Source organism: Dunckerocampus dactyliophorus, chromosome 11 (genome assembly GCF_027744805.1).
Source record: "Dunckerocampus dactyliophorus isolate RoL2022-P2 chromosome 11, RoL_Ddac_1.1, whole genome shotgun sequence".
Taxonomy (NCBI): Eukaryota; Metazoa; Chordata; class Actinopteri; order Syngnathiformes; family Syngnathidae; genus Dunckerocampus; species Dunckerocampus dactyliophorus.
The window spans coordinates 24,130,095-24,152,961 of record NC_072829.1 but is presented as its reverse complement, the minus strand read 5'-3'; the positions used below and the strand labels follow the sequence as shown (position 1 = coordinate 24,152,961).

At 43.5% G+C, this 22,867-nt stretch overlaps 1 protein-coding gene across 1 annotated transcript; it reads left to right on the top strand.

Annotated features, from left to right (window-relative positions):
* Nucleotides 1–927: 927 nt before the first annotated feature.
* kctd12b (potassium channel tetramerisation domain containing 12b) lies at nucleotides 928–22,094 on the top strand. Its single transcript, XM_054792064.1, has 2 exons — nucleotides 928–2,253; nucleotides 20,971–22,094. The coding sequence occupies exons 1-2, from the start codon at nucleotides 1,410–1,412 to the stop codon at nucleotides 21,558–21,560; spliced, it is 1,434 nt and encodes a 477-aa protein (XP_054648039.1). The 5' UTR covers nucleotides 928–1,409; the 3' UTR covers nucleotides 21,561–22,094.
* Nucleotides 22,095–22,867: the final 773 nt, after the last annotated feature.

The following is a 22,867-nucleotide window of genomic DNA, read 5'->3' as shown; positions in this document are numbered from 1 at the left end:
TTATTAGACATGAGAAGTCACTTCAGATACAAGAATTGACACGTCTTTGCTTATTGTAACTACTGAAGATGGATGTCATTTAAAAACTGACCATTATTTCGCTGTGTATTCAAACAATCATATGCGTCACATTAGTAAAATTGTAATATAATAAATAATAAAGTAAACACGTGTTTTTTCTCCAAATGAACATGAACATGAACAACATTTTTGTCTTTCAGAAATGAAACGACTTAGGCAACAATCCTGTGGAATGCTCGCTAGATGTCGCTGGAAGCACATCGTACAGGTAAGCAACACACTCAAACTCCAAAGTCCAACGTTGATACTTGTATACTGTAACTCTGAATTCAAGTAATTAAAAAAAAATCACAGTGATTTACTTCATTTATTTTAATGATGCTATTATTGCTCATGAAAAAGAAGTTTACAAGTGTACTGTTTTAATTTACCTTCCCAGGGACTGCAGATCTGGTGTAAACCATCTCTTTTTTTTGTAGAGATGAATGTGTTTGCACATTGTGTTAAATAAATGTTAAATAAATAATAAACTAAACTAAACAAGATTACCAATACCTATAGATATGATGCGACCATACTTCACACTTGATATGATGGATGATGTTGTAGTTCTTTTAGATGATGTAGATAGCAGTGTAACTGTAGAAAACTGCGTTTCCATAAAGTTCACACTCATTAAGATGTAATACGATTTGTTTCACTGCATTAAATACAAATTATTGTAACATTATTTATAAAAAAAAATTCTGAGCATTTATACTGACATAAGTGGAATAAAGGCGAGACAACTGAAGGGAATTGAATGAGAAGTGATTCAAACGGGTTATCAGGGCTTGCAAGTCAGACGCGGCACGTCACCGGTTGTGGGCGTGTCTCATCGGGCTGAATGATGCACCGCTAAGCCGAAGCAGAGCACCAGTCAGACGCGCAGGGAGCCTCACTGAGTTGTGCTAGTGTGTGCGTGTTGGCTGGAGTGTCGGTGATGGAAACCACGGAGGTATTTTTGTACATCTTCCTCGTGTCTCACTACTTGTGGAACGTCGCGTTCATCTCGTGGCTCTTGGTGTTTGGTTCGCCCACGGAGCTCACCAACTATGGATTGCCTCATTGAAGTTGGCGAGGACCAGCTGCAGAGTCGTTATGGACTGTTGTGAAATTCTAGCATTTCCTCTTTTGAGAACTGGTGACCCAAACAGGATTTCCGCAGGATATCACATCTGTTTCACATAACGGTCCGTGCCACTGTTTTGGTCACCATGGAGAATGCTGGTGTTAGAATAGTGTAATTGTGTGTACCTGCCATCTTACTTTTTTGGGGGCTCTGTAGTCAATCATTGCTGAAGTGAACTTTGCACACAAGAGCTGCATCCAGGTGGAAGAATTCAACCATGGCTTTACCCGATAGTGGCATATCTGCAGAGGAGGTACCCTTCCCAGAGATCATAGAGCTGAATGTCGGCGGTCAGGTTTACATAACCCGCTACTCAACCCTCACAAGTGTGCCAGACTCCCTGCTATGGGAGATGTTCAGTCGCAAGTCAGCCAAAGGACTGGCCAGGGACACCAAAGGGCGTTTCTTCGTGGACCGGGATGGTTTTCTTTTCCGTTACATCCTGGACTACATGCGGGACCAGCAGCTGGTCCTTCCAGACCACTTCCCCGAACGTGGGCGGCTGCAGAGGGAGGCAGAGTTCTTCAACTTGCCTGAGCTTGTCAAGCAACTAGCGCCCAAAATCAGCAAGCAGAACTCCTTGGGTGACGACGGGTGTCAGAGCGACCCCGAGGACTCCTCACCTGGGATAGACACACCTCGGAACCTTGGATCTTTGGGTGCTGCTGCAGCAGCCTGTGGCAGCCTGATGCCCAGCCCCATGGACGGGAAGAGGTCCGGGTTCATTACCATCGGCTACAGAGGCTCATACACCCTGGGCCGCGATAGCCACACCGATGCCAAATTCCGTCGGGTGGCCCGCATCATGGTCTGTGGGAAGACCTCCCTGGCCAAAGAGGTCTTTGGGGACACCCTGAATGAGAGCCGTGACCCAGACCGTCCACCTGAGCGCTACACGTCCCGCTACTATCTCAAGTTCACCTTTCTGGAGCAGGCCTTCGACAAGCTGGCCGACGCTGGCTTCCACATGGTGGCCTGTAACTCCACAGGAACCTGCGCCTTTGCTCACGAGCAGACGGACGACAAGATCTGGACCAGCTACACTGAATATGTGTTCTACCGTGAGTGACGCTATCGACCATTGACCCCCCCCCACCTTGTCTCCAAGTGTCCCCTTCCAGCCTCAAGCCTGGCTCCTGCACCAGTAGATGTACTGTAGATGTTCCTGTCCCAGACTCCACAATTCCTGAACACTGACGCTTTGCACCTTCTCCCTTGACCCCAGTCCCATCCAGCTTTTAGACCCTGTCTCATCTAGTTGTAGTCTTCAGCTTTCCCTTCAGAGACGGACCTTCTATGTACAACCCAACATCATAGGACTTCGCCTCCCTTGGTGAAGCACAACTGGTTGTAATTTTGTTCAAATATCTAGAAAAAGGGCTTGAAAGCGTGGCCATGATGTATTTTAGCCTGCTCAGTGGAGTAGTCCCTTGCTCCTCTGAACTATATCACCACAGTAACTGGACATCTTCTAAGCCTCGAGGGGACGTGAGCGGTAAAAGAACTCGCATTTCCGGCTATTTTATGTCCCTGTATCAATGGGGGGGGTTGTGCCGTAGTCGACCTGTCAGTTGTTATGAACTGATGAGGGTTTAATAAAAGCCTCTCTACTCACAGGGACAATACGAACAGGAAAAATAGCATTGCTTGGGTTTCCTTTTCACTGCTACTTGATAACCAGGCACATAAAGGGACCATGTGGACAGAACACAAAGGTCACGGATGAAGTGTGTGCATTGATTGTGCAATGGAGCTTTTAGTATTTTAACCACCTACGCTAGGCGGGGGCATAGAACACAGGGGGTGTTGCACCACTTGCAGGCAAATGCTCCATATTTGTCGTGTTTTGTTGACCACCTGGTCTTGTTTTGACCCCTTTGAAGGGTGTAACCTCAGTGGGTAATGTTGTGGATTCATGTCAGTGTGGTTTGAAGCTGTTGCATATTTGATGCTGACGTCGCTTAACTGTAAGTGAATACCAAATGAGAGAGGTAGGGATTATGGTGTAGTCGCTCCATAATCGGTCTGCATAGTCTCTAAGGACTGGCCTGTACATCAGAAACATACCTCAGGCCACAACAGACTTTTAACAGCGGAGTTCAGTTTAGGAAAATGTTTCAATTGAAAATGTTGACATTTTACACTGACAAGATTAAAATAACCATAGAGGCATTTTTTCCCCCTGGTATTTGTTGTGAAATGTGTAATGAAACATCACAATGTGAAGACCCGCCCGCAGTTGAAGTGTTCACCTAAAAGATTTGTCAAATAAAGGATGTTATTTCTATTTCATTTGGTATTTTTCAACCAAAATGTTTTCTCAGAATTTACCGGCATCCAGTTAAAGCAAATTCTGAGACGATACATTTTGTTATTTGTATTTTTTGCACCAGTGCAACTCAGTCAAGCACTTGTTTACTGATATATGGCACTTTTCATAAACAACTGTCACAGTGCGTTGCGGGACAGATACATAGTGCATAAATGAATGCATTAAAAAATGGAATGAACAAAACTGTACAGGCAGGACAGTAAAAAATACAAAGCAATCACACACATAATAAAGTACAGCGGAAAAAAGGTTACACAAGGCTCAGTTTTGTCAATAGTTGGCTTGATTGTTTTTTTTATTGCTTCTCGTGTTTACATGCTGATTTTGCCTGCTGCCAATAAACAACAGCTGCAGGCAAAAAAAGCATGTATTTTCCACTTGAACAATTTCGTGGTTGCGTATGTAGGTGAGATAAATCCCTTTGTAAATCTCAGACTCATGTTACACAGGATTATCACACACGAGCAGTTTTCCACATGCACACAACCTGATCTTTCTGTCCGTGATGAAACCATATAAACTGTAAAACGCATGCATCTGCTCCCTTCCTGGAAAACAAAGAGTCCTCCTGGGAACGGGACTATCTTATGCCTGCAGAGTCTTCAAAGCCCAAAGCAAACAGTCGCAGGCCACATTCCTCTTGTCACTGTCCTCTGTCGGTCTGTCCCATTACGGGGAAAATCAAGTTTAGAAGCCATGCTTGCACTTCAGTTTAGTAGGATTTTGTACACACTGTACTTATAGAATTCAGTTACCTGGGGAAAACAATCCCCATCCTTTAAAAAAGTGATTAAATTGTATGGCAATGATGTACCATTTTATTTGGTGGTAAAACACACAGTGCGACGTGTTCAGGGATACTGTTCAACCTTGGATTTGTTGAGATTCCCAAACAATGATTCCCACAGGTATTAATTCCAGGGGCAAACTCTTTCCATCATTAAACCTTTGTTAACTCTTACAGACCGTTTTGAAAGTAGCATTTTAATGGTCATGCAAGTATAGAAAAAAGGTCAACCATTTTCAGTAGAATAATGTAAAAACAATAAAACACTTCAGATGACAAGATTATGTCATCTTTGTCGTTGTCAGCGTTAATTCAAGTGTAAACAATCAGTTAACCACTGTTAATCGTCAAATGTAATAAACAGTCTACCTCTACACCACCAAGTAATAACGTTTGGTGATGCTGGAGTCTTTCTGCTTTGAATGTGAGTCTGCTTACTTCACATACCTTTTGGCGCATATACAAAAAGCACAAACATACACAGTTACTCCTCTTACGCTTGCTTAACTTACATTTAGTGAGGTACACTGATGTCTTCCACCATATTCTGATGTCTCACAGTTCAAATGCGACTTTTTCCCGAAATTGTTTTGTTAAATTCTAAAGTCAAAATGCCCTCATTCAACTCTACAAGTTTCCATCTTGTGGGTTTTTGTCGCAAAATGTAGCTTTTAGCTGGCAAGTAAGCATACCTCACAGTGACCATGTCCAAATTGTGTCTATGTAGTGTGAGCACCATTGTTATCTAAACTTGCCTTAATCCTCTTAGGCATTTGAATTCATAAGTTGCACAGCTTGTTACTGAAATCCTCTTCCACTCCTCCATGATGTCATCACTGGTGGAGCTGGTGGATGTTAGACACCTTGCACTCCTCCAGCTGGGTTCAGGTCTGGAGACATACTTGGCCACTCCATCACCTTCAGCTTCCTCAGTAAGGCACTTGGAGATGTTTTTGCGCTCCCTATCATGTTGGAAAACTGCCAAGTGGTCCAGTTTCTCAATGGAGTTGATCAGGCTCTGCTTCTCACAGTACATGTTACAATTCATGTATCCCCTCAATGAACCACAGCCCCAGAGTGCCGGCAGCTCTCATGCAGCCCCAGACCATGACACTACCACCACCATGCTTGACTGTAGGCAAGACAAAATTGTCTTGCTACTCACTTATGTACCTGTGTGAAGTTGGCCGCCCGCCCCACGCCAAACTCTGGTAAAATAGTCTCAAAGATTTGTGCCGTTAAAATCGTTGTTAATAATCTGTAATAACTCAAAAACTAAAAGAAACTATTTTAACGGCACAGACCAGCACAAACCTTTGAGACCATTTTACCAGAGTTTTGCGTTGGGTCGCCGACCAACTTCACACGGGTCACATGTGTTGGCAGCTATTATATAGCTTTTATAATAGTGGTTGTGTGTTGACTCATTTTCAGTGGACAGTAAATCTCTACTGCTGTACAAGATGGATTCAAGTTCTCAAGTGTACTGTGAGTTAAGTCATTAGCGCAAGGATGCAGAGTTGTGCCTAAGGTGTGACATTTAGGAATCTGTGCATAAACCGCCCTTCGTCTTGAGTCGTCATGGGACTCGACATTCAACAGTAAACGTGTGAGAGGCATTGGCATCCAGACAACAGGTTTATTTTTAAGCTTTTGAATGCTCTCTTAGGAAACAGGTAGCCTATAAGTAGTGAATATGGTGCAACCCCACTGATTAATGATTGTATACCGTGTAGATTGTTCCATCATGCAGCAAAAACACCATCGCAGGGAGGTACTGTATTGCAGTTCAAGAATTTGCTGTAAAACTAAAAGAGAAAGTGGAGCGCCCTCAGAGCGGCAGTCTGTTCTCGCTGCCTCGCGGTGGTGATTTTGCCCCTCGTCATGTTCCCGTGTTGTCATTGTCATTGCGGGGCGCTCCACATGGCAGCGCGCCTTTCGTATGATCGCCTTGTCTCTCAGCCAGCTGGGTCAGCGCTTTCCCTATTTGGATAGCGATAGGAGAGGAGAAAGCAGGAAGGGATGTACATCAAAAGGGAAAAACCGGGGCTGGAAAGTGGGCCAAGAGAGATAAAGAGAAGCAAAGTTGGGATGGGGGGAGCATTTTTGCAAAGCCAAAGAATTTAGTTCTTCCTGAGTTGTGCCTGCATAAAGCATTTTGTTCTACTGAGAGGAAGTGGACTTAAACAACGGACTAACTGACTGGCCGGCTATCGGGTTACACCAAATAGACGTAGATCCACAATCGTCTGTGTGTTCCGAGTCATATTGATTTAGAATGTCACCAGAAAGCAGGGAATTTGATACTTTTAAGGCAATAAAAACTGTTGTTCTGATTGTTTTTTTTGTTGTTTTTTTTTACATTTATTTTCCCATAAGAAACTAAAATAAAATAAAAGTGCTCACCCTTTGAGGAGCTAGAACTGGAATGTGTTACAGAGCAACACTGTCACCTAGTGGCGTTTTATAGGTATTTTAGAGGCGTTTTATTAGTGTTGACAGGAAGGATTAGGACACATGTTGCGCTTTGTGTTTTCTTTGTTGACATATACCGTCTATGATATGGCTATTTTGAAGACAATTACCACATTTTAGCATACTAAACTTTTAACTTTTAATGCTAGTCATCAGCCCCATGCTTTTAACAACATGCTATATCCGTTAGCATCTGCTGCTGTACGCAATTGATGTTTCATTGAGTGTATTGCTCATAATTGGACTGAGCAGTCGTATTCCAATGACGCATATGAACCACACTGACCCAAATACAGCACGATCCATTTTTAGAAGAATAATCTTTTTAAAGACAAAATTCATCTTTTTTCAAAAATCATGTTTTCAATCTTAGTGAAATATTACATTGCAATAAAAAAGCATTTCATTTTTCTTAGCTGATCAAAAGCTGTATGATGGTGCTGCTTAATTGATCACCTTTATGATTCTGATTTTCATCATAACTCAGGCGATTCCAAAGTGCAGCCCAGTGGCCATTTTTGGCCCACGGCTCATTTTTATTGGCATTTTAATCGGCACATTCAAAAAATAAAACATTCATTAGATATTACACTAATTTATTTTGTCAAAGTAAATTCCTTTAGGTGTTCCCCTGGTGGGAAAAGTTTAGACACCCCAATCATAAATCCTTTTTTTCACTAACTAACTGAGGTTGGTGGTGTTGAACTTCCCTGGTTCTGTGCCACCGTGAGGGAGTTTTGCACTCGGCTGTGACGGACATCAACGTCGCTCTTGCTCCTTGTTAAGTTTGTTAGCATGTTAGCACACGTTGTTGTGATCAGGTGGGTGCAATGGATAGAAGTGCTGGAGCGGAGTCTCGAACGTACTTCTTGTATTAGAGATTTTAGATGTAGGCAGGAATAATCCAATACAATTTTTTTTTTATATATCTGATATCAATATCAGATCAGGACACCCCTAGACATGGCTGTATCTCCCCAGGTCACTGGCCTATGTGAGTGACGGGAAGAAAAGTGGTTGGGCAGCACCTGTTGGTATGCATGTATAAATATATACACCCCAAATATAAAACGACTCATCTGTTTCACACATTTCTTCTTATATCCGAGTCCGTACATGAAAGTTTAATATCCGGTTCTATGGTTATCATCACATTTTTGCTCGTCAACATCACCGGTGTCACAAAAAAAGACAAAGAAAAAGTAAAACGCATGAGTGGAGTTCATGCTTGATATGCTCACTGACCCTGAATCCTTTGCTACTAAGCTTCTGGGGCATACTGTATTTTTTGGTACCTCTGTACTGCGCATTGGTAAAACTATGATTCCCAGGTTGCATTTTATGAAAAGACATACTGCATGTATCAGCACCCCCAGAGTTGTTTTGGGATCATCTCAAACTGGCTGCAGCCTCAGATGTTGTCAGCGTGCTGCTCATTGGAAGCACTGAGCTGCAACCATCTGTGGCTCTTTGCTTATTCATGGCCTCAGCTGCAACTCTGGCATCAGCCAGCCGCATTCTGGTTATTTTCACCGTGCCATGTTTGGAGGCTAAGTTTTTTTTCAGCGGGGAGGAAGTCTGTGTTTGCTCAGCGCTAGGGGTTCTACCAGGGGGGCCACATGAGGCCAATGAGCTCCCCAGTTTGCCATTATGCTGAGCAGGCAGCTGGCACCACTAAAGCCAACACAAACTCACAGAGGGAGGGAAGACGTGCTGTAAGCCTCCCGCATGAGGGGAACGATTAGGAGCCGTGATTGTCTCGCTTTTTCTCTCCACTCCTCATTGTAATCTTTCATAATGCATTTACAAGCAAACACATTTGCCTCCCTCTTTTCCTCTTGACAGTAATAATCAGGAGATTGGTCGTAAGAAGAGCATCTTTGCTACTTATTAACTGGGAGGAGAGATAACAAATGTGGGAAATGGGAGCGAAAGCGCCTCCGGCGTAGCACTGCGATGCGTTCTCCATCAATCCATGACGCTAACGCTTTTTGTGTGTTTGCACATGTATACCCTTGTGAGGTCATTCGGTGTGCATGTAATCCTTGATGACAACACCCACGCTGGCATGTGAGCCCACATGCACCCGCGTGCAGCGACACTGGCTCCGAGCATCTTTATCTCATTGTGTGTTGGACTATTTTTAGTGAGTCAGGCATTGAGCCAGATGTGTACCTTCACTGTGCTGCTATGTCCTCCAGCACGGCTGCATTTGCGCTGTTGTCTCCCCTCCTCCGCTTCGCATCAGAGGCGTATTTAGTCATTTCGGGGGCCCAAGGCAAACCCAGTCATTGGGGCCCTCCACATTGTCAAAAGTTTTATTCTCACCTCAACACAAGGTCTTCAATGTGGGCCGCAGCTAGTTACATAGCCATGTTGATATACCCTCGCAAAAACGACTAAACATTAACATACTACCAAGTGAATCATCTCAACGCAAGTAATTAAGCAACATTTAATGTAGTTTACCGTTTTAATACTCACATCTTTGTGACGAAAAGCATCACTCGCATGCTCGGCTTCATCCCGAGAACTACTGTACCTCCATGGCTGACACTGACAGCGGTGCTACAGTCAAGAGCGTCTGCCTCTTGCTGTCGTGTGTCTACGTTTGTACTTGGGGCTCTGAAAAAGGTTGACAAAAAGGTTAACTGTGTACTTTCCTCTCGCCCTCTCCGCTCCACTCGGGCTTCATCTTCCTCCGCACCGCGCCAACAACTTTGTTTTCGCCGCCGTCTTCCTGAATCAATCTGCACGGAATAGTCCATTGCATGAGAAGGGAGGGGGAGCAGTGGAAACGATCATGACAGATTACGCGTTTTGATGTAGCTTTAAAGCAGGGGTCTCAAACTCGTGGCCCGTGGGCCATTTGCGGCCCGCCAAGTCACATTTTGTGGCCCCTGACTTGTCTTCAAAGATGACTGTAATACGACCTGCGACAAGCCAATGTTACTCGTAGGATGCACACATCAGCCTACACTGAACTAAGAGGGAGTGAGTCACTTAAAAAATTCCACCCATTTTCTATAGCGCTTGTCTTCATTAGGGTCGCGGGTAAGCTGGAGCCTATCCCAGCTGAATGCAGCAAAATATAAATTATTTATTTATTCATTTGGTTCACCCGATCACCGTATCAAGATATTATTGTTATTGTGAGCCATGTATCGCGTGTCGTATCGTGAGGTATCCTGAGATTCCCAGCCCTACTCCTAATACTTGATGCGGCCCAGCCTCACTCAGACTCTACCTCCAGCGGCCCCCAGATAAATTGTGTTTGAGACCCCTGCTTTAAAGGAAAACTGCACTTTTTTGGGGGGAATTTTGCCCATCATCCACAATCCTTATGTGAGACACAAACACATATGTCTTTCTCGTTTCTGCGCATTCGAAAGATATGAAAACAGATAAAAAAGAGAGACGACTCATTACTGCATGTAAAGGGAAGCACTTACTCTGCCTATTAAGCCAACTGGGCATCACTGAAATAGTAAATGAAGAAGGTTTTGGAGCACTCTGTTTATCTCGACACTAACACCAGTAAGACGCTGTGTGGAAGGTGTTAAGTCTCAAGCATATTCTGTATGAAGGTGTAAGCTGAGAGTCGTAAATGTGTCAGCGTTGTCTGTTGTTAGGCTGAGATTCACCTTGGCCATCTGGAGGCTGGGCCTCTAATCTTCCCCTCTAATTATCAGTAATCTGAAGGGTCAGGTTTGTCCTTGGTGCCGCAAGTCCTGCTTATGGTCGGACCTTGTTTGTAACCCGGTCGAGGGGGCGGACTATCAGCCCCTGGGTATGCACACTGGACGGGTCAAGCAGCTCTAGTTTGTCCAAGTATATCCGATGAATCATCTGTTGAGCTTGCATGTGCAAATCAGATCCAAAGCTGCATTAGTTTGTTAATTATGAATGACGTGCGTCCAGGTTCCTCAAACGCCCTCTTTGCCCTTCTGACGTGGCAGCGCCTCCCGCCTCTCTTGCTGTTTTTGTCTCTCATTTTCTCTACATTATGTAGATTGACAGCTGTGTAATTGCTGGGAGACTCGCGAGTCCACACCAGTCATTTTTTTGTTGATGCGGGGATCGTGCTTGCATCCCAGCGTGTACATTTTGTCTGACGAATGTAACGTCACAGTGTCTAATTACGCCCACGCATGCTTTTGCTCTGATGGTAATCAAAGACTGTCAACGAGAAGAGGTGGCGAGGCCAACAAACAGATGTTAGATATGTGAGCTGAAAGCTTGGTAATGAGATGTAAAACATTTGAGAAGTGGCAAAACTAGCAGGGTAGCGCCATATGTACAAGCTCACATTATGTACGAAAGGCCGTTATTACTCTTAGAAACGTAAATATGCTCTGTTGCACTCTCGCCGTCACACCACAGTGACGTTACCATGGAGACGATGATGTCCTTGTGTTGATCGTAGCACCCACTGCATCACCAGGAGTGTTTTCCCAAGCACATTCTAGTCAGATGTTTGATCATTTACCTTCATGTAACATTCCCTGAAGTTTTACAGAAAGGCCCGTTTTTGCCTTACACTTTTTAGGAAAACTACCATGTTGCTTGTGAAATGATTCCTCTTATTATTTTTTAATATAAATGTGCGCAATAATCCTGTGGGCGCATGTTTGACTGACATTTTGAGGGCTGAAGCTGAGAGAAGACACAAGTCGTCCTCCACCGAGCACTGAGTTTGTCAAAGTTCCCTTCATGAGACCACGCAACATGCCGCTCATCCTTTTCAGGAAGCACACGATCAGTACGTTTACATGCGCTAAAAAGAAAGACATCATTGCATCAATTGGCTCTAGAACACACGTGAACATCTTAATTCGGGGGTGTCCAAAGTGCGGCCCATGGCTGTTTTTTTATTGGCTCGTGCACATTCAGAAAATACCATTTAACAAGAAAACTAAAAAAAAAAAAAGGAAAAATCAGCAGTAATTTTACAAGAACAAAGTCAAACTATTAAGAGGGAAAATGTAATCTAAGAAGAAAATTTCATTTTCAATGAGCTTTTCATTTTACAAGAATAACATTGTGATATTATGAGGAAAAAATAACATCATTTTAGTAGCACACTGTTGAAATATTAAATAAAAAAGACATTAATAAGTTGTAATATTATGAGAAATAAACAGGGCAAAATACAGCTGTAATTTTTCGAAAATTAGGTTGTGGAAAAAGTCGAAATGTTATGTGAATAAATTCAAAATATTCCCCCCAAAAAGTTACAAGAGTTAAGTTTAAATAGTTGGGGAAAAAAAATACAGCAGCAAAAATGGAGGGAAAAAAACCTGCTGCAATTTTGCGAGAATAAAGTGAAAAATATGAAGAGAAAAAAGTCGTATTCTAACGCGAAAAAAATGCAATGTTACGAGAATGAACTCGTAATCGATGAAGAAAAATATTCATTTTAGTAGCATAGAGTTGAAATACAAAATACATTTTGTATTTATTTTTAAGTCATAATATGACAAACTAACAAAACAACAAAAAGATGGCATTTTTGGAAAATTAGCTTTGGGGGAAAAGTAAAAAATATGATGGGAATAAAGTAACAATATTATGGAAATAAAGTCATAATACAAGCAGTTGATATTTACAATGTATAAGGACATGTATATGTCATATGACGACTGCACTTTATGCACTTTTATGCAACTTACAGCTACTTATTTCTACTGATGTATAGAGTGAGTGTGCCACGGAAGCGGATCCTTTTGCGCACGTGTCTTTGTCGTGGGAAATAACCCGGAATTGATGGTGGCCAGGTGGGTCATGATTAAGTGTTGGCTGTATGCACATTGCTAGTAGCTGTTCAAGCGAATATGTGTCCATGTTCTGTGGCTGCCACTTTAGCTATGACGTACAGTACATGGTTGCCAGGCGCTCACGGATGTGGAGAAAAACAGGCGGTCTGTGTATACCATTAGTGGCGATTAACCCATTGACTGCCAGCCATGTTCACAGCAGAGAGCTCCATGCTGCCAGAGTTTTTGGGCATTTTTGCTGAACTTTCAAGACCCACAGAATAGTGAGTTTTAGGACTACATAAACATTGAAACAGGAAACTTTTCAATGAGAGACTCTCTTCTCTCATCAGAAAAACAAGTTTGTTTCTAGCCTTTTTGGGTCTTTAGATATTGGCGGTAGAACATAGGGTAGTTTCAGCAAAAACACCTGATTTTGACCAAAAAAGAGAGAAAACGAAGCAAATTCAAGCAGAGTGACGGTGGGTGGGTGGGGTCTGCTGGATGCGGGGATGAATCCCTGCTGCTGACCGATCCAGACGGCAGCCACTCGTCAGAAGAATCGGGGTCGGGTTCTGAGTCACCCGACTCTGAAGTGCTCCCGGTGTCAGGCTCCGGTGTCGCGCCACATGGCTCAGCAACGCTAACCACCAGCTTGTTGCTTCGGCTGCCATTGTCAACTGCATTCGTGTCTACGTCACCTACATCACCCATGTCACCTCTAGTTTTCGCGACCGCGTCGCTACTAAAGGCAGATCCACCGCCAGACATGCTCTGCGACAGTGTTAGCTGCCTGTATTTTTTGTCTCCGCTCGATTTCTGCATGTGTTTTGCCATTTTCCTCTCTCAACCACAATCCGTCTTCTTCATAGACAATCTGTCGCTGCCGGTTGGAGGAAAAGAGAACTGTTGCCCCCTACTGGGACAGAAATGCATTGCCTACAAGTCCGAAATTCACACATAAGATGAATAAGACTTTGATCTGTAGCTCCCACAAAAAAAACAATAGACGTCTTTGGCAGTCAACGTTACTTTTTGAAAAGGCGTCAATAGACGTCTTTGGCATTGAAAGAGTTCGAGACATTCAGGCTCACAGTACGTATGAATGGAGGAGGCCGAACGGGTGTACTTGGTACTGTGGTGTAAAAAAGTAACCATCACTCTCAGAAGACCTGTGTTGTTTCTGTGCAAATTGCTAGCCGTACAGGTCAAGAGGCTTGTCATAAATTGAATAGAGGGAAGCAGTTGTGTCTGGCAGGTGATCGTTTTGCATAATCACTTCAGCGGCGCCATAGTTGATACTACAATGTGGCTTGTAGAAGTCCACACCCTGACATTAGTTGTTGTTGCCATCTGCAGTGGTTTAAGGCTCAGGTGGCAGCGTGGTCGTCTCCCAATCGATCCTCCATTCTCCCATGACCACTCTCTTTGGGCAAGATACTGAGCCCCCAGTTGCTCCTGATGCTGCAGCATATACTATATGCTATCAGTACTATTGCCTAACTTTGTTAGCCACAACAGCAGCACACGTCAAGTCACAAATCAGCCTTCAGATTAGTTCCACTGAGTCTGCCCTGCTCCTTGTCCATTTTCTCTAATTGTCCTTTTGTTTTGTTTTCAAACTGTAGTTAGATATAAATCCGCCATTTTTTCCATGACCTTTTTAATTACAAATTGTATACAAAATGACGTCTTTTTAAGCAACACACGACCTTCAACGTCCCATCCCATTGTCCCCCACCCAGAAACACACCTTTAAAAAAAAATCATACGTGAAATTCCTAATGAAACACATTAAAGAAGCTTTAAAGAAGCAAAATGACGAAAAGGATCGCATTATATCGCAAATGGATGATTTGGACTCGCAGGAACAATGTGATTGGGACGGGCTTCACATAACACGTTGGTCTTATGCCAGTGCAGCTGACAACGGGGGAGGACAAGATGTTGCCCCAACAGTGCAACAGGTGGCCAACTTTCTGCAGTCAAAGGTGGTGGATGTGGATGTCAGCAACATGGACACATGCGTCCCAATGTCTGGCAGGAATAACCTGTGATCATCGTCACGTTCCACAACAGGAAAAACAAGGTACCGTTGCCGAGGCAGAGAAGTAAGCTGATAGAAACAAATGTCTACATCAGTGAGCATCTGACAAAACACAATGCTGACATTGCCAAGAGGGCATGCGACTTAAGGAAGCCGGAGAAAATTCACGGCACTCGGAGTGCCAGCTGCAAAATCTACATCAAGTCAAGTGCAGGACCGGAGGAAGCTGAAGTACTTGTTGTCAAAGACATCAAAGACGTGATGCAGCTGGAAGTCAACATCCATCCATCCATTTTCTATAACATCCTCATTGTTTTTTATTTAATGTTTCACTAATTCAAATGTATTCCCATTTATTATTAACAATTTCTTACCAATGTAACATTTTAAGAGGGCAGAACACTTTATTTATTCCCTTTCCTTAACACTGCACAAGGTTTACAGTGCCATTATTTTAACTCCTGTTTGCTTCTCGTGTTTTTTTAGCACCATTCCTTCCTTTCATAGAAAAAAAAAATGAAAATGACAATGACTTGTACGTGTCAACAAGAAAAAGTTAAGGTGTGAATAAATTATGAGTAATAGACACGGGGGAGGGGGAGGATTAAATAGAAGATTTTCTTCTTCCTACTCCTTTTCAGACATGTTGGATTGTGCACATGTAACCATGTGATGGTCCTTAATGTAACTTGTTACCTATGAAAAGAAAACAAACAAAAGTGTAAATGTTACACTTCTAATCTCACAGCCCCCCTAGAACAGGGGTGACCAGCACGTCGATGGCGTCGGTAGCGTGGGTCGATGGCATGTGTTACCCACATCGCAAACGGCACTTTGTACAGTAGATGTCAGATGACATTATACTCCCCTCCTGATTCGCTGGTGCTCCTCAGACGCCGTCTCAAACGGCACACAGGAATGCGACTTTTATCTTTATTATTCAGAATACGGACAAACAAACTCAGCGGTAAGACGCTTATATAAAAGTTAAACAAAAGTTCACTTAGCGGCTAGTTGTGTAGAAAAAAGGTCAGTTGATTGATGGCTCTGCTCTGCGTCCTGAACTCCACTATAGAAATGTGTGTTTTCTACACTTGATTCATTGGAAAATGTGCCCATTGCTGAAACCTTACTAAGATAATATGTTGCCTTGACTTGGGCTGCATTGACTTTTGCATAATCATTTTCATTTCTTGTATATCTGTGATGTTTGGTAGCAAATGCTAACTGGAAGTAATACATGAACTGTATGTATAATGAATGATACGTACCGATTGTGACTGACATACTACTCTGGTTATGTACACGGTTGAGGAATTATGTGTAATTATCTTTATTGCCATATTGAATCGGACTATTTGGGTTACGGTAAACCTCGAAACTGTGAATGTGAAATACTAATCAGCAGTTTCAAAGCTTCTTCTCCTTTGAGAACACCTCTCCAACGTGCCAGACGCCATCGAATGTGAGCATTTGCCCACTCAAATCGGTTGCGACTACGAACTGGAGTCAGGTCGAGACCCCGATGAGGACGACGAGCATGCACATGAGCTTCCATGAGACGGTTTCGGACAGTTTGTGCAGAAATTCTTTGGTTGTGCAGCTGTTCGAGTGGCTGGTCTCAGGTGAACATGCTGGGCGTGGAGGTCCTGGGCTGGTGTGGTTACACGTGGCTACACGTGGTCTGCGGTTGTGAGGCTGGTTGGATGTACCGCCAAATCCTCTGAAACGCCTTTGGAGACGGCTCATGGTAGAGAAATGAACATTCAATACACGAGCAACAGCTCTGGTTGACATTCCTGCTGTCAGCATGCCGATTGCACGCTCCCTCAAATCTTGCGACATGTGTGGCATTGTGCTGTGTGATAAAACTGCACATTTCAGAGTGGCCTTTTATTGTGGGCAGTCTAAGGCACTAATCATGGTGTCTAATCAGCATCTTCATAGGGCACACCTGTGAGGTGGGATGGATGGTCTCAGCAAAGGAGAAGTGCTCACTATCACAGATTTAGACAGATTTGTGAACAATATTCGAGGGAAATGGTGATATTGTGTATGTGGAAAACGTTTTAGATCTTTGAGTTCATCTCATAAAAAATGGGAGCAAAAACAAAAGTGTTGCGTTTATATTTTAGTTGAGTATATATACTGTATATTCTCTATGTTTATAGTAGAGCGTAGATCTATGGGACTGGGTGATTTTGAAAAGAATAGATGAAACTTGGATCTATTTTAAAGTAGTCGGTGTAAAGCTTGTATATCAGGCTGCAGTATGTATACTGCACGGTATATTATCATATCATAACATACAATTGTACAAAGAACTCTTTACCCTTGACTGAATAAACACTCCAGTCATAATTTCAGGAAGGGTGACAAACCCCGTGGAAGACTTTTACTGACACGAAGGTGCTAAGTGTCGGCGGCTGTGACACATTAGAGCTGCTAATAACAGTAATGATGGCAACAGAGTGATGTGTCACACGGAACAGATGGGAGCAAGCCAGAGAGGACGTGTGAGAAGTACTTTGGCTTTTGCATACACATCCCTGGAGGGGAAGGTTGAGTGCTCTCTTTCGCTCTTCTCCTCCGCAAGGCTTAGCGGCGGAGGAAATCATGGAGCCCATCCCCCAGTGGATTATTCCTCCGACACTGCTAAGCCCCCATACTCCCACGGCCAGGCATCCTCAAACACATGTATTCATTACAGCAGATTTGGAATGCACCGAGCACACTGAGGCAGCGGGTGGAGAACACGTTTCTGCCAACTCCTCCCTCCCCGACATCCTCTTCCTTTCTTTCTGTCTTTATCTGTCCCACTTTCAAATGCCTGTGCACGCTTCGAGTATAAAGACACACATCAACACTCACATGCAAACACCCACACGCGTGCTCACGCATAAACGCACAAACACATAAAGTACAACTGACCGGACTACACTCAGCCTCATGCACTCGGGCACACGGCCACTTTCAGAGAGAAGATATGCTGCGTGCGGACAATTGGTGGATGTCTTTTCACACAAAGGTGTGTTTTGGCTGTGCGTGCGTGAGGCATCTCGTACCTGCCTGTCTCTGCAGGAGCAGGGCTCACAGGCAGCCGAGAGATTACAGGTTCATGTATTTTCATCTACTGTACTTCACAGCGGCTTCACCCCCACAGCCGGCATGTGTGATTTAACAATGTGTGACGGACCACAGCGTCCATGCAGCGCTGTCGTTATCATTCAGCACCCTGACTCCAGTATATACAGTACAGTATATATCCAGTATATGAACATATTCACACATCATAGCTGACATTCGGTCTAGAACGCCATCAGAAATGTTGCCGATACACACAAAGCACAGCTCTCACATTGAGATGTGTTTTTAATGAACATGTGCCCCGCATATGATGTGCCATACGGGGGGGCCACTTTGATATTTGTATGTATTTTTTAATTTTGTAAGAAAGATTTGTTTTATGAACATTTCAGCTTCTATTCTCTACATTTTGCCTTCTGCTTCTCAAGCTGCACCCCGCTCAAAAATAACATTTTTGTACTTTATTAATATTGTTTTTTAATGTCATTATTATTATTATTAGTATTATTCAGTCCGGCCTCAGGCATCTAGTTATTATCATTATCAGTATTATTATTATTATTATTATTAAATGCACAGGCACCACAGGTCCTGCATGTATAAAGAGCAGTTTCGCATTGTAAAATAAAACAAAAATAAAGTAAAACTTGTCATCCTTTGAAGACACCTGACAGAAACGTAACCTGGAGGGAACAAGAAGGTGTTTGCAGAGCAATACAGTGTTCCCTCGTTTGCCGCGGGGGATAGGTTCCTGAAATAAGTGAAATCCGCGAAGTATCCAACTTCATTTTTTATGTTTTACAATGATTATCTGCGTTTTAAGGCTGTAAAACCCCTCAGCATACACTTTACACACTGTTCTCAGACAGGCAATAACATTTTCCCACATTTCGCTCTTGTTTAAACACTCTCAAAAAAGTTCCAAGATACCAAAACAACCGTCACAGCAGTTCTTTCCTCAAACCAATATCAGGGCACAGCTTGTGCAATGCATGTCACAAATAAACACTGTTTGTGCAAAATAAGACAAATACTGCATCGTGCAAAGTAACTAATGGTCTTTTTTTCCTCTTTAAATTTAGCGGGTGTGGCTTACACATATCGGTGCGCTCTATGGTCGGAAATTACAGTATGTAGTGGTACCTTCAAGTTAGTGGTCATATAGCTTTCGTGGGTTTTAATTTAGTGGATGCTAAAGGGTGTCAACCGGCATATTTCGCATCAACAGGATATATCCGATCTGTCCACTTAACACGAGATATGCAATTCATAATGGTTTTTTATCCACATTTGGCCTGATCCCCATCTGAGGATATCTGGTTCCTGCTTCCATGAATATCTCTCCATTGAACAAAAAAATTGGAATCGGAATTGCCTGAGGTGCAAAATACCTCAGGGTAGTGAGGAGAAGACTGCTTTTGAGATGTCTCTTCCTTTCAGCAAACCATTTTGGGTGTATGCTGGGTCATAGTGAAGATGCTGGAAATGAAGGATGTGTGCGCTGTTCTCTGGAAATGACGGCTATTTGTCTCGCGGTGGCAGTTTATCAAAGACGGAAGGTTGGGGGTTGGCGGAATAGGGACAAAGTACACCTATTCAAAGTGCAACTATTCAGAGAAGTTGTGCAGCGGCGAGCGCCTTTGCACGTAGATGGAAAATCGACATACCGTGAAAAACTGTCTCCGCTTCACTCCGAAGGTTTCACACCCATCCAGTTACGCAGCGCATTCCTCCTGGAATAGTGAACGCGCACCAACACGCACGAGTAGAGTCGTTAGATTTCTCCTGGTGAGCCGTTTTCCCCGTTAAAAGCCTCCTACTCGCTACATGCTACTCCTGGGAGACAAAGCGTCTGTTTATTTTCTAGCCACAACACATACTTTGATTGGGCAAAGAAAACAGAAAACAAACGCAAACACATTTCTTATCAAGTAAACATAGCTTGTCGGGACGGTCAAGATGGCAGCGTAGTGAGGGAGCGCAGCCTAATCTCGCGACTCCCTAAATATACCACCAGCATTCGAAAAATCAACATTGATAAGGGTAATAAGGGTATGTCAAACCCTCAAGCAAGCCAACATTGGGAAAATTTCCACTCGGACGTGCAAGATTACCTGAAAAGCAACTTTGCCGAGTTCCCCGCGAGGCAATGCTAGCAACATGGCTAATGCAACTGCAATCCTGAGTGAGCTAAAGGCACTGCGGTCGGACTTTGGCAACCATTTGGACGACATAGACCACATGTCTGGCACACACATGGAAGGTACAGTTGCAGAGGTGACGCGGGATGTCTCTTCTAACACGATACGCACTGAGGAGGCCGAACGCCGCATACAGGAAACAGAAGACGCTCTCGACAGAAGCCAGGAGAGATCTGGCGTAAAAAAAGTAACACCTCATTTCAGAAAAAGAACATCATACCAACAGTAAAATATGGTGGTGGTAGTGTGATGGTCTGCTGCTGTTTTGCTGCTTCAGGACCTTGAAGACTTGCTGTGACAAATGGAACCATGAATTCTGCTGTTTTAGCAAAAAATCCTGAAGGAGAATGTCCGGCCATCTGTTGGTGACCTCAAGCTGAAAGCAACCTGGGTTCTGCAGCAGGACAATGATCCAAAACACACCAGCAAGTCCACCTCTGAATGGCTGAAGAAAGACAAAATGAAGACTTTGGAGTGGCCTAGTCCAAGTCCTGACCTGAATCTTATTGAGATGCTGTGACATGACCTTAAAAAGCCGCTTCATGCTGGAAAACCCTCCATTGTAGCTGAATTACAACAATTCAGCAAAATTCCCCCACAGCGCTGTAGGAGACTCATTGCAAGTTATCACAAATGCTTGATTGCAGTTGTTGCTGCTCAGGGTGGCCCAACCAGTTATTAGGTTTAGGGGACACTTTTTCACTGAGGGCCATGCAGGTTTGGATTTTTTTCTCCCTCAATAATAAAACGTTTCATTTAAAAACTGCATTTTGTGTTCAGTTGTGTTGTCATTGACTAATACTTAAATGTTGTTGGTGATCTGAAACATTTAAGTGTGACAAACATGCAAAAAAATAAGAAATCAGGAAGGGGGAAAACACTCGTTCACACCGCTGTACATATAAATACAATTTCCAATGAGAACTGTCCTGCTATTGACAAAAATGTTTCCTAAGGGGAGGGGCTTAGCAGCTGGTTGCTCCCTGTTTGAATGAAGTAGTATTTAAATGAGTGTACCACACAGCCATGACCAGAAGAAACTAGCATTTCCGGTATGAAAGTATGTTCAAACCTTTCTTTCTTCCACCCTTAGGTGGTTCATCTGTGATTCCCAAGGCCAACACAACCTCTGATTTCCGCGTTCTGCCTGAAGTGGCTCCAACTAATCCTCAGACTGACTCGGCTTCGGTGGATCCAATCAGCAGCATCAGCAGCACCCCTGGCGGTCGAACGCAAAGCCTCCCAGAAAGCAGCAGCATCACAACACCGGACATACAAGCACCACTATCCCTTGACTCGCCTCCTGCTCCGCTCACCCCTCCGCTTCCCCCTCCTCCTCCTCCATCGCTTCCCTCAGGAAGCCCCGAATTCTCCCCTCCATCCCCACCTGTCCTGACCCACACACTGCCATCGTCCAAATCTTCCAGTCCTCCCTCGACTCCGCCTCCCCCTGAGAGTCCCCATCGCCCGACCACCCTCCATCTAAAGACGCTGCCCAGAGTCACCGCCCGAGAGAACGGCGGACCTCCTCCTGATCTGAACGAGGACGAGGAGGAGCGGAAGCTGCTGGAGGAGGATCTGAAGAAATGCATTGATGACTTCAAAAAGATCCGCATGCCCAAAGTGTTTCCAGATCGCAAGAGGCACTGGCAAAACGACCTGCTCAAGAAGTACAACGCGTAGCGTGCTTGGCGAATGACCTTAAACCTGTCCGTTTTCCGCCAATGAAGAGTCTTGCTTGTTGCTTGCATCCGCTTGTTTCTGCTGTTGGCAAGTTTGCTTTAACGCTCCAGTAAAAGCATCGACATGCCGACAGAAACACACTGACCGGTCTAGTGTGTTAGCTTTGCAAAATAACACCCAAGTTTCCCCATCATGCACAATGACGTCCTTTTAGTGAGTGAAATACGCTTATTCTCAATAAAGCTTTTTGCAAACATTATTACATTTTTCAAAGGTACATCATTGATAACTTGGTGTCATTATTGCTGGAATTTCGGTCCTGTTCTCGACATCAATAGGAGGCAGTTTGGGGGGGTCTCGACAATCACATTTGCACATGAGAGATTTTAAAACATTATCAATGAAAATAGCACTGAGTAGAGCTCAGACATCCATCAAGAAAGGACATATTCTCAAAAATATAAAAAAGCCTTTTTGTCTTCCAAGCATTCGACCACCTGCAGTGCTACCTGAGTTCATCAAGACCAGTCGTTTTTACCTTTTCGGGTCACAGTGGTTCAGTTTTATCACACATCACAATGCCATGGCTGTCTGAAGTGTTGAGGACTGCAGGAATATCCACCGGAGATGTTGAACTGAGGGTTCATTTCTCGACTAAAAGACGTCTCCAAAAGCGTTTTAGAGAATTTAGCGCCACTTTGATTTTCACAGTTTTTCAAAAATATATTCATAAATAAATTATGCTGTGTCGTGGTTGAATACAGCCTAATTTTATTTTTTTTTTTATGCATATTTAAGCAAATGTTTTGTATTTTTGGCGTAAATTAAGTATTTTCAAGTATAAAAATGGCTAAATGAACAAAAATACAAAGACACATCCAAAGACGTTGACGTGTAGTATTCTACGGTGGTCACAAAGTGTCAGCAGCGTTACTGTAATGTTTGGTGAGACACGCAAGGACCAGACTTGATCGCCGGAACAACAGGTTTTTAATTGCAGGATCACATTTTCTCACAACAGGCAAAATAGTCCCTCATCAAAAATCCCTAATAAAACACGCGCTACTGTTGTGGCCGTAACCCACACAAAGATGATATAATTAACTCTGAACCCCTGACGTACTTCCTGTCCGTCCGTCACTCCGCACACATTACAGTAACACACACAAGCCTGAGTTTTGGTTATGTCTTAAATGGCTGATTTACTCTTATTGTGTCTACTATATTGGATAATACGAGTGTAAAGGTGACTATTTGGGTGTTAGCTCATGTCTACGATGCTCTAATAATGTAAAAAAAAAACATAT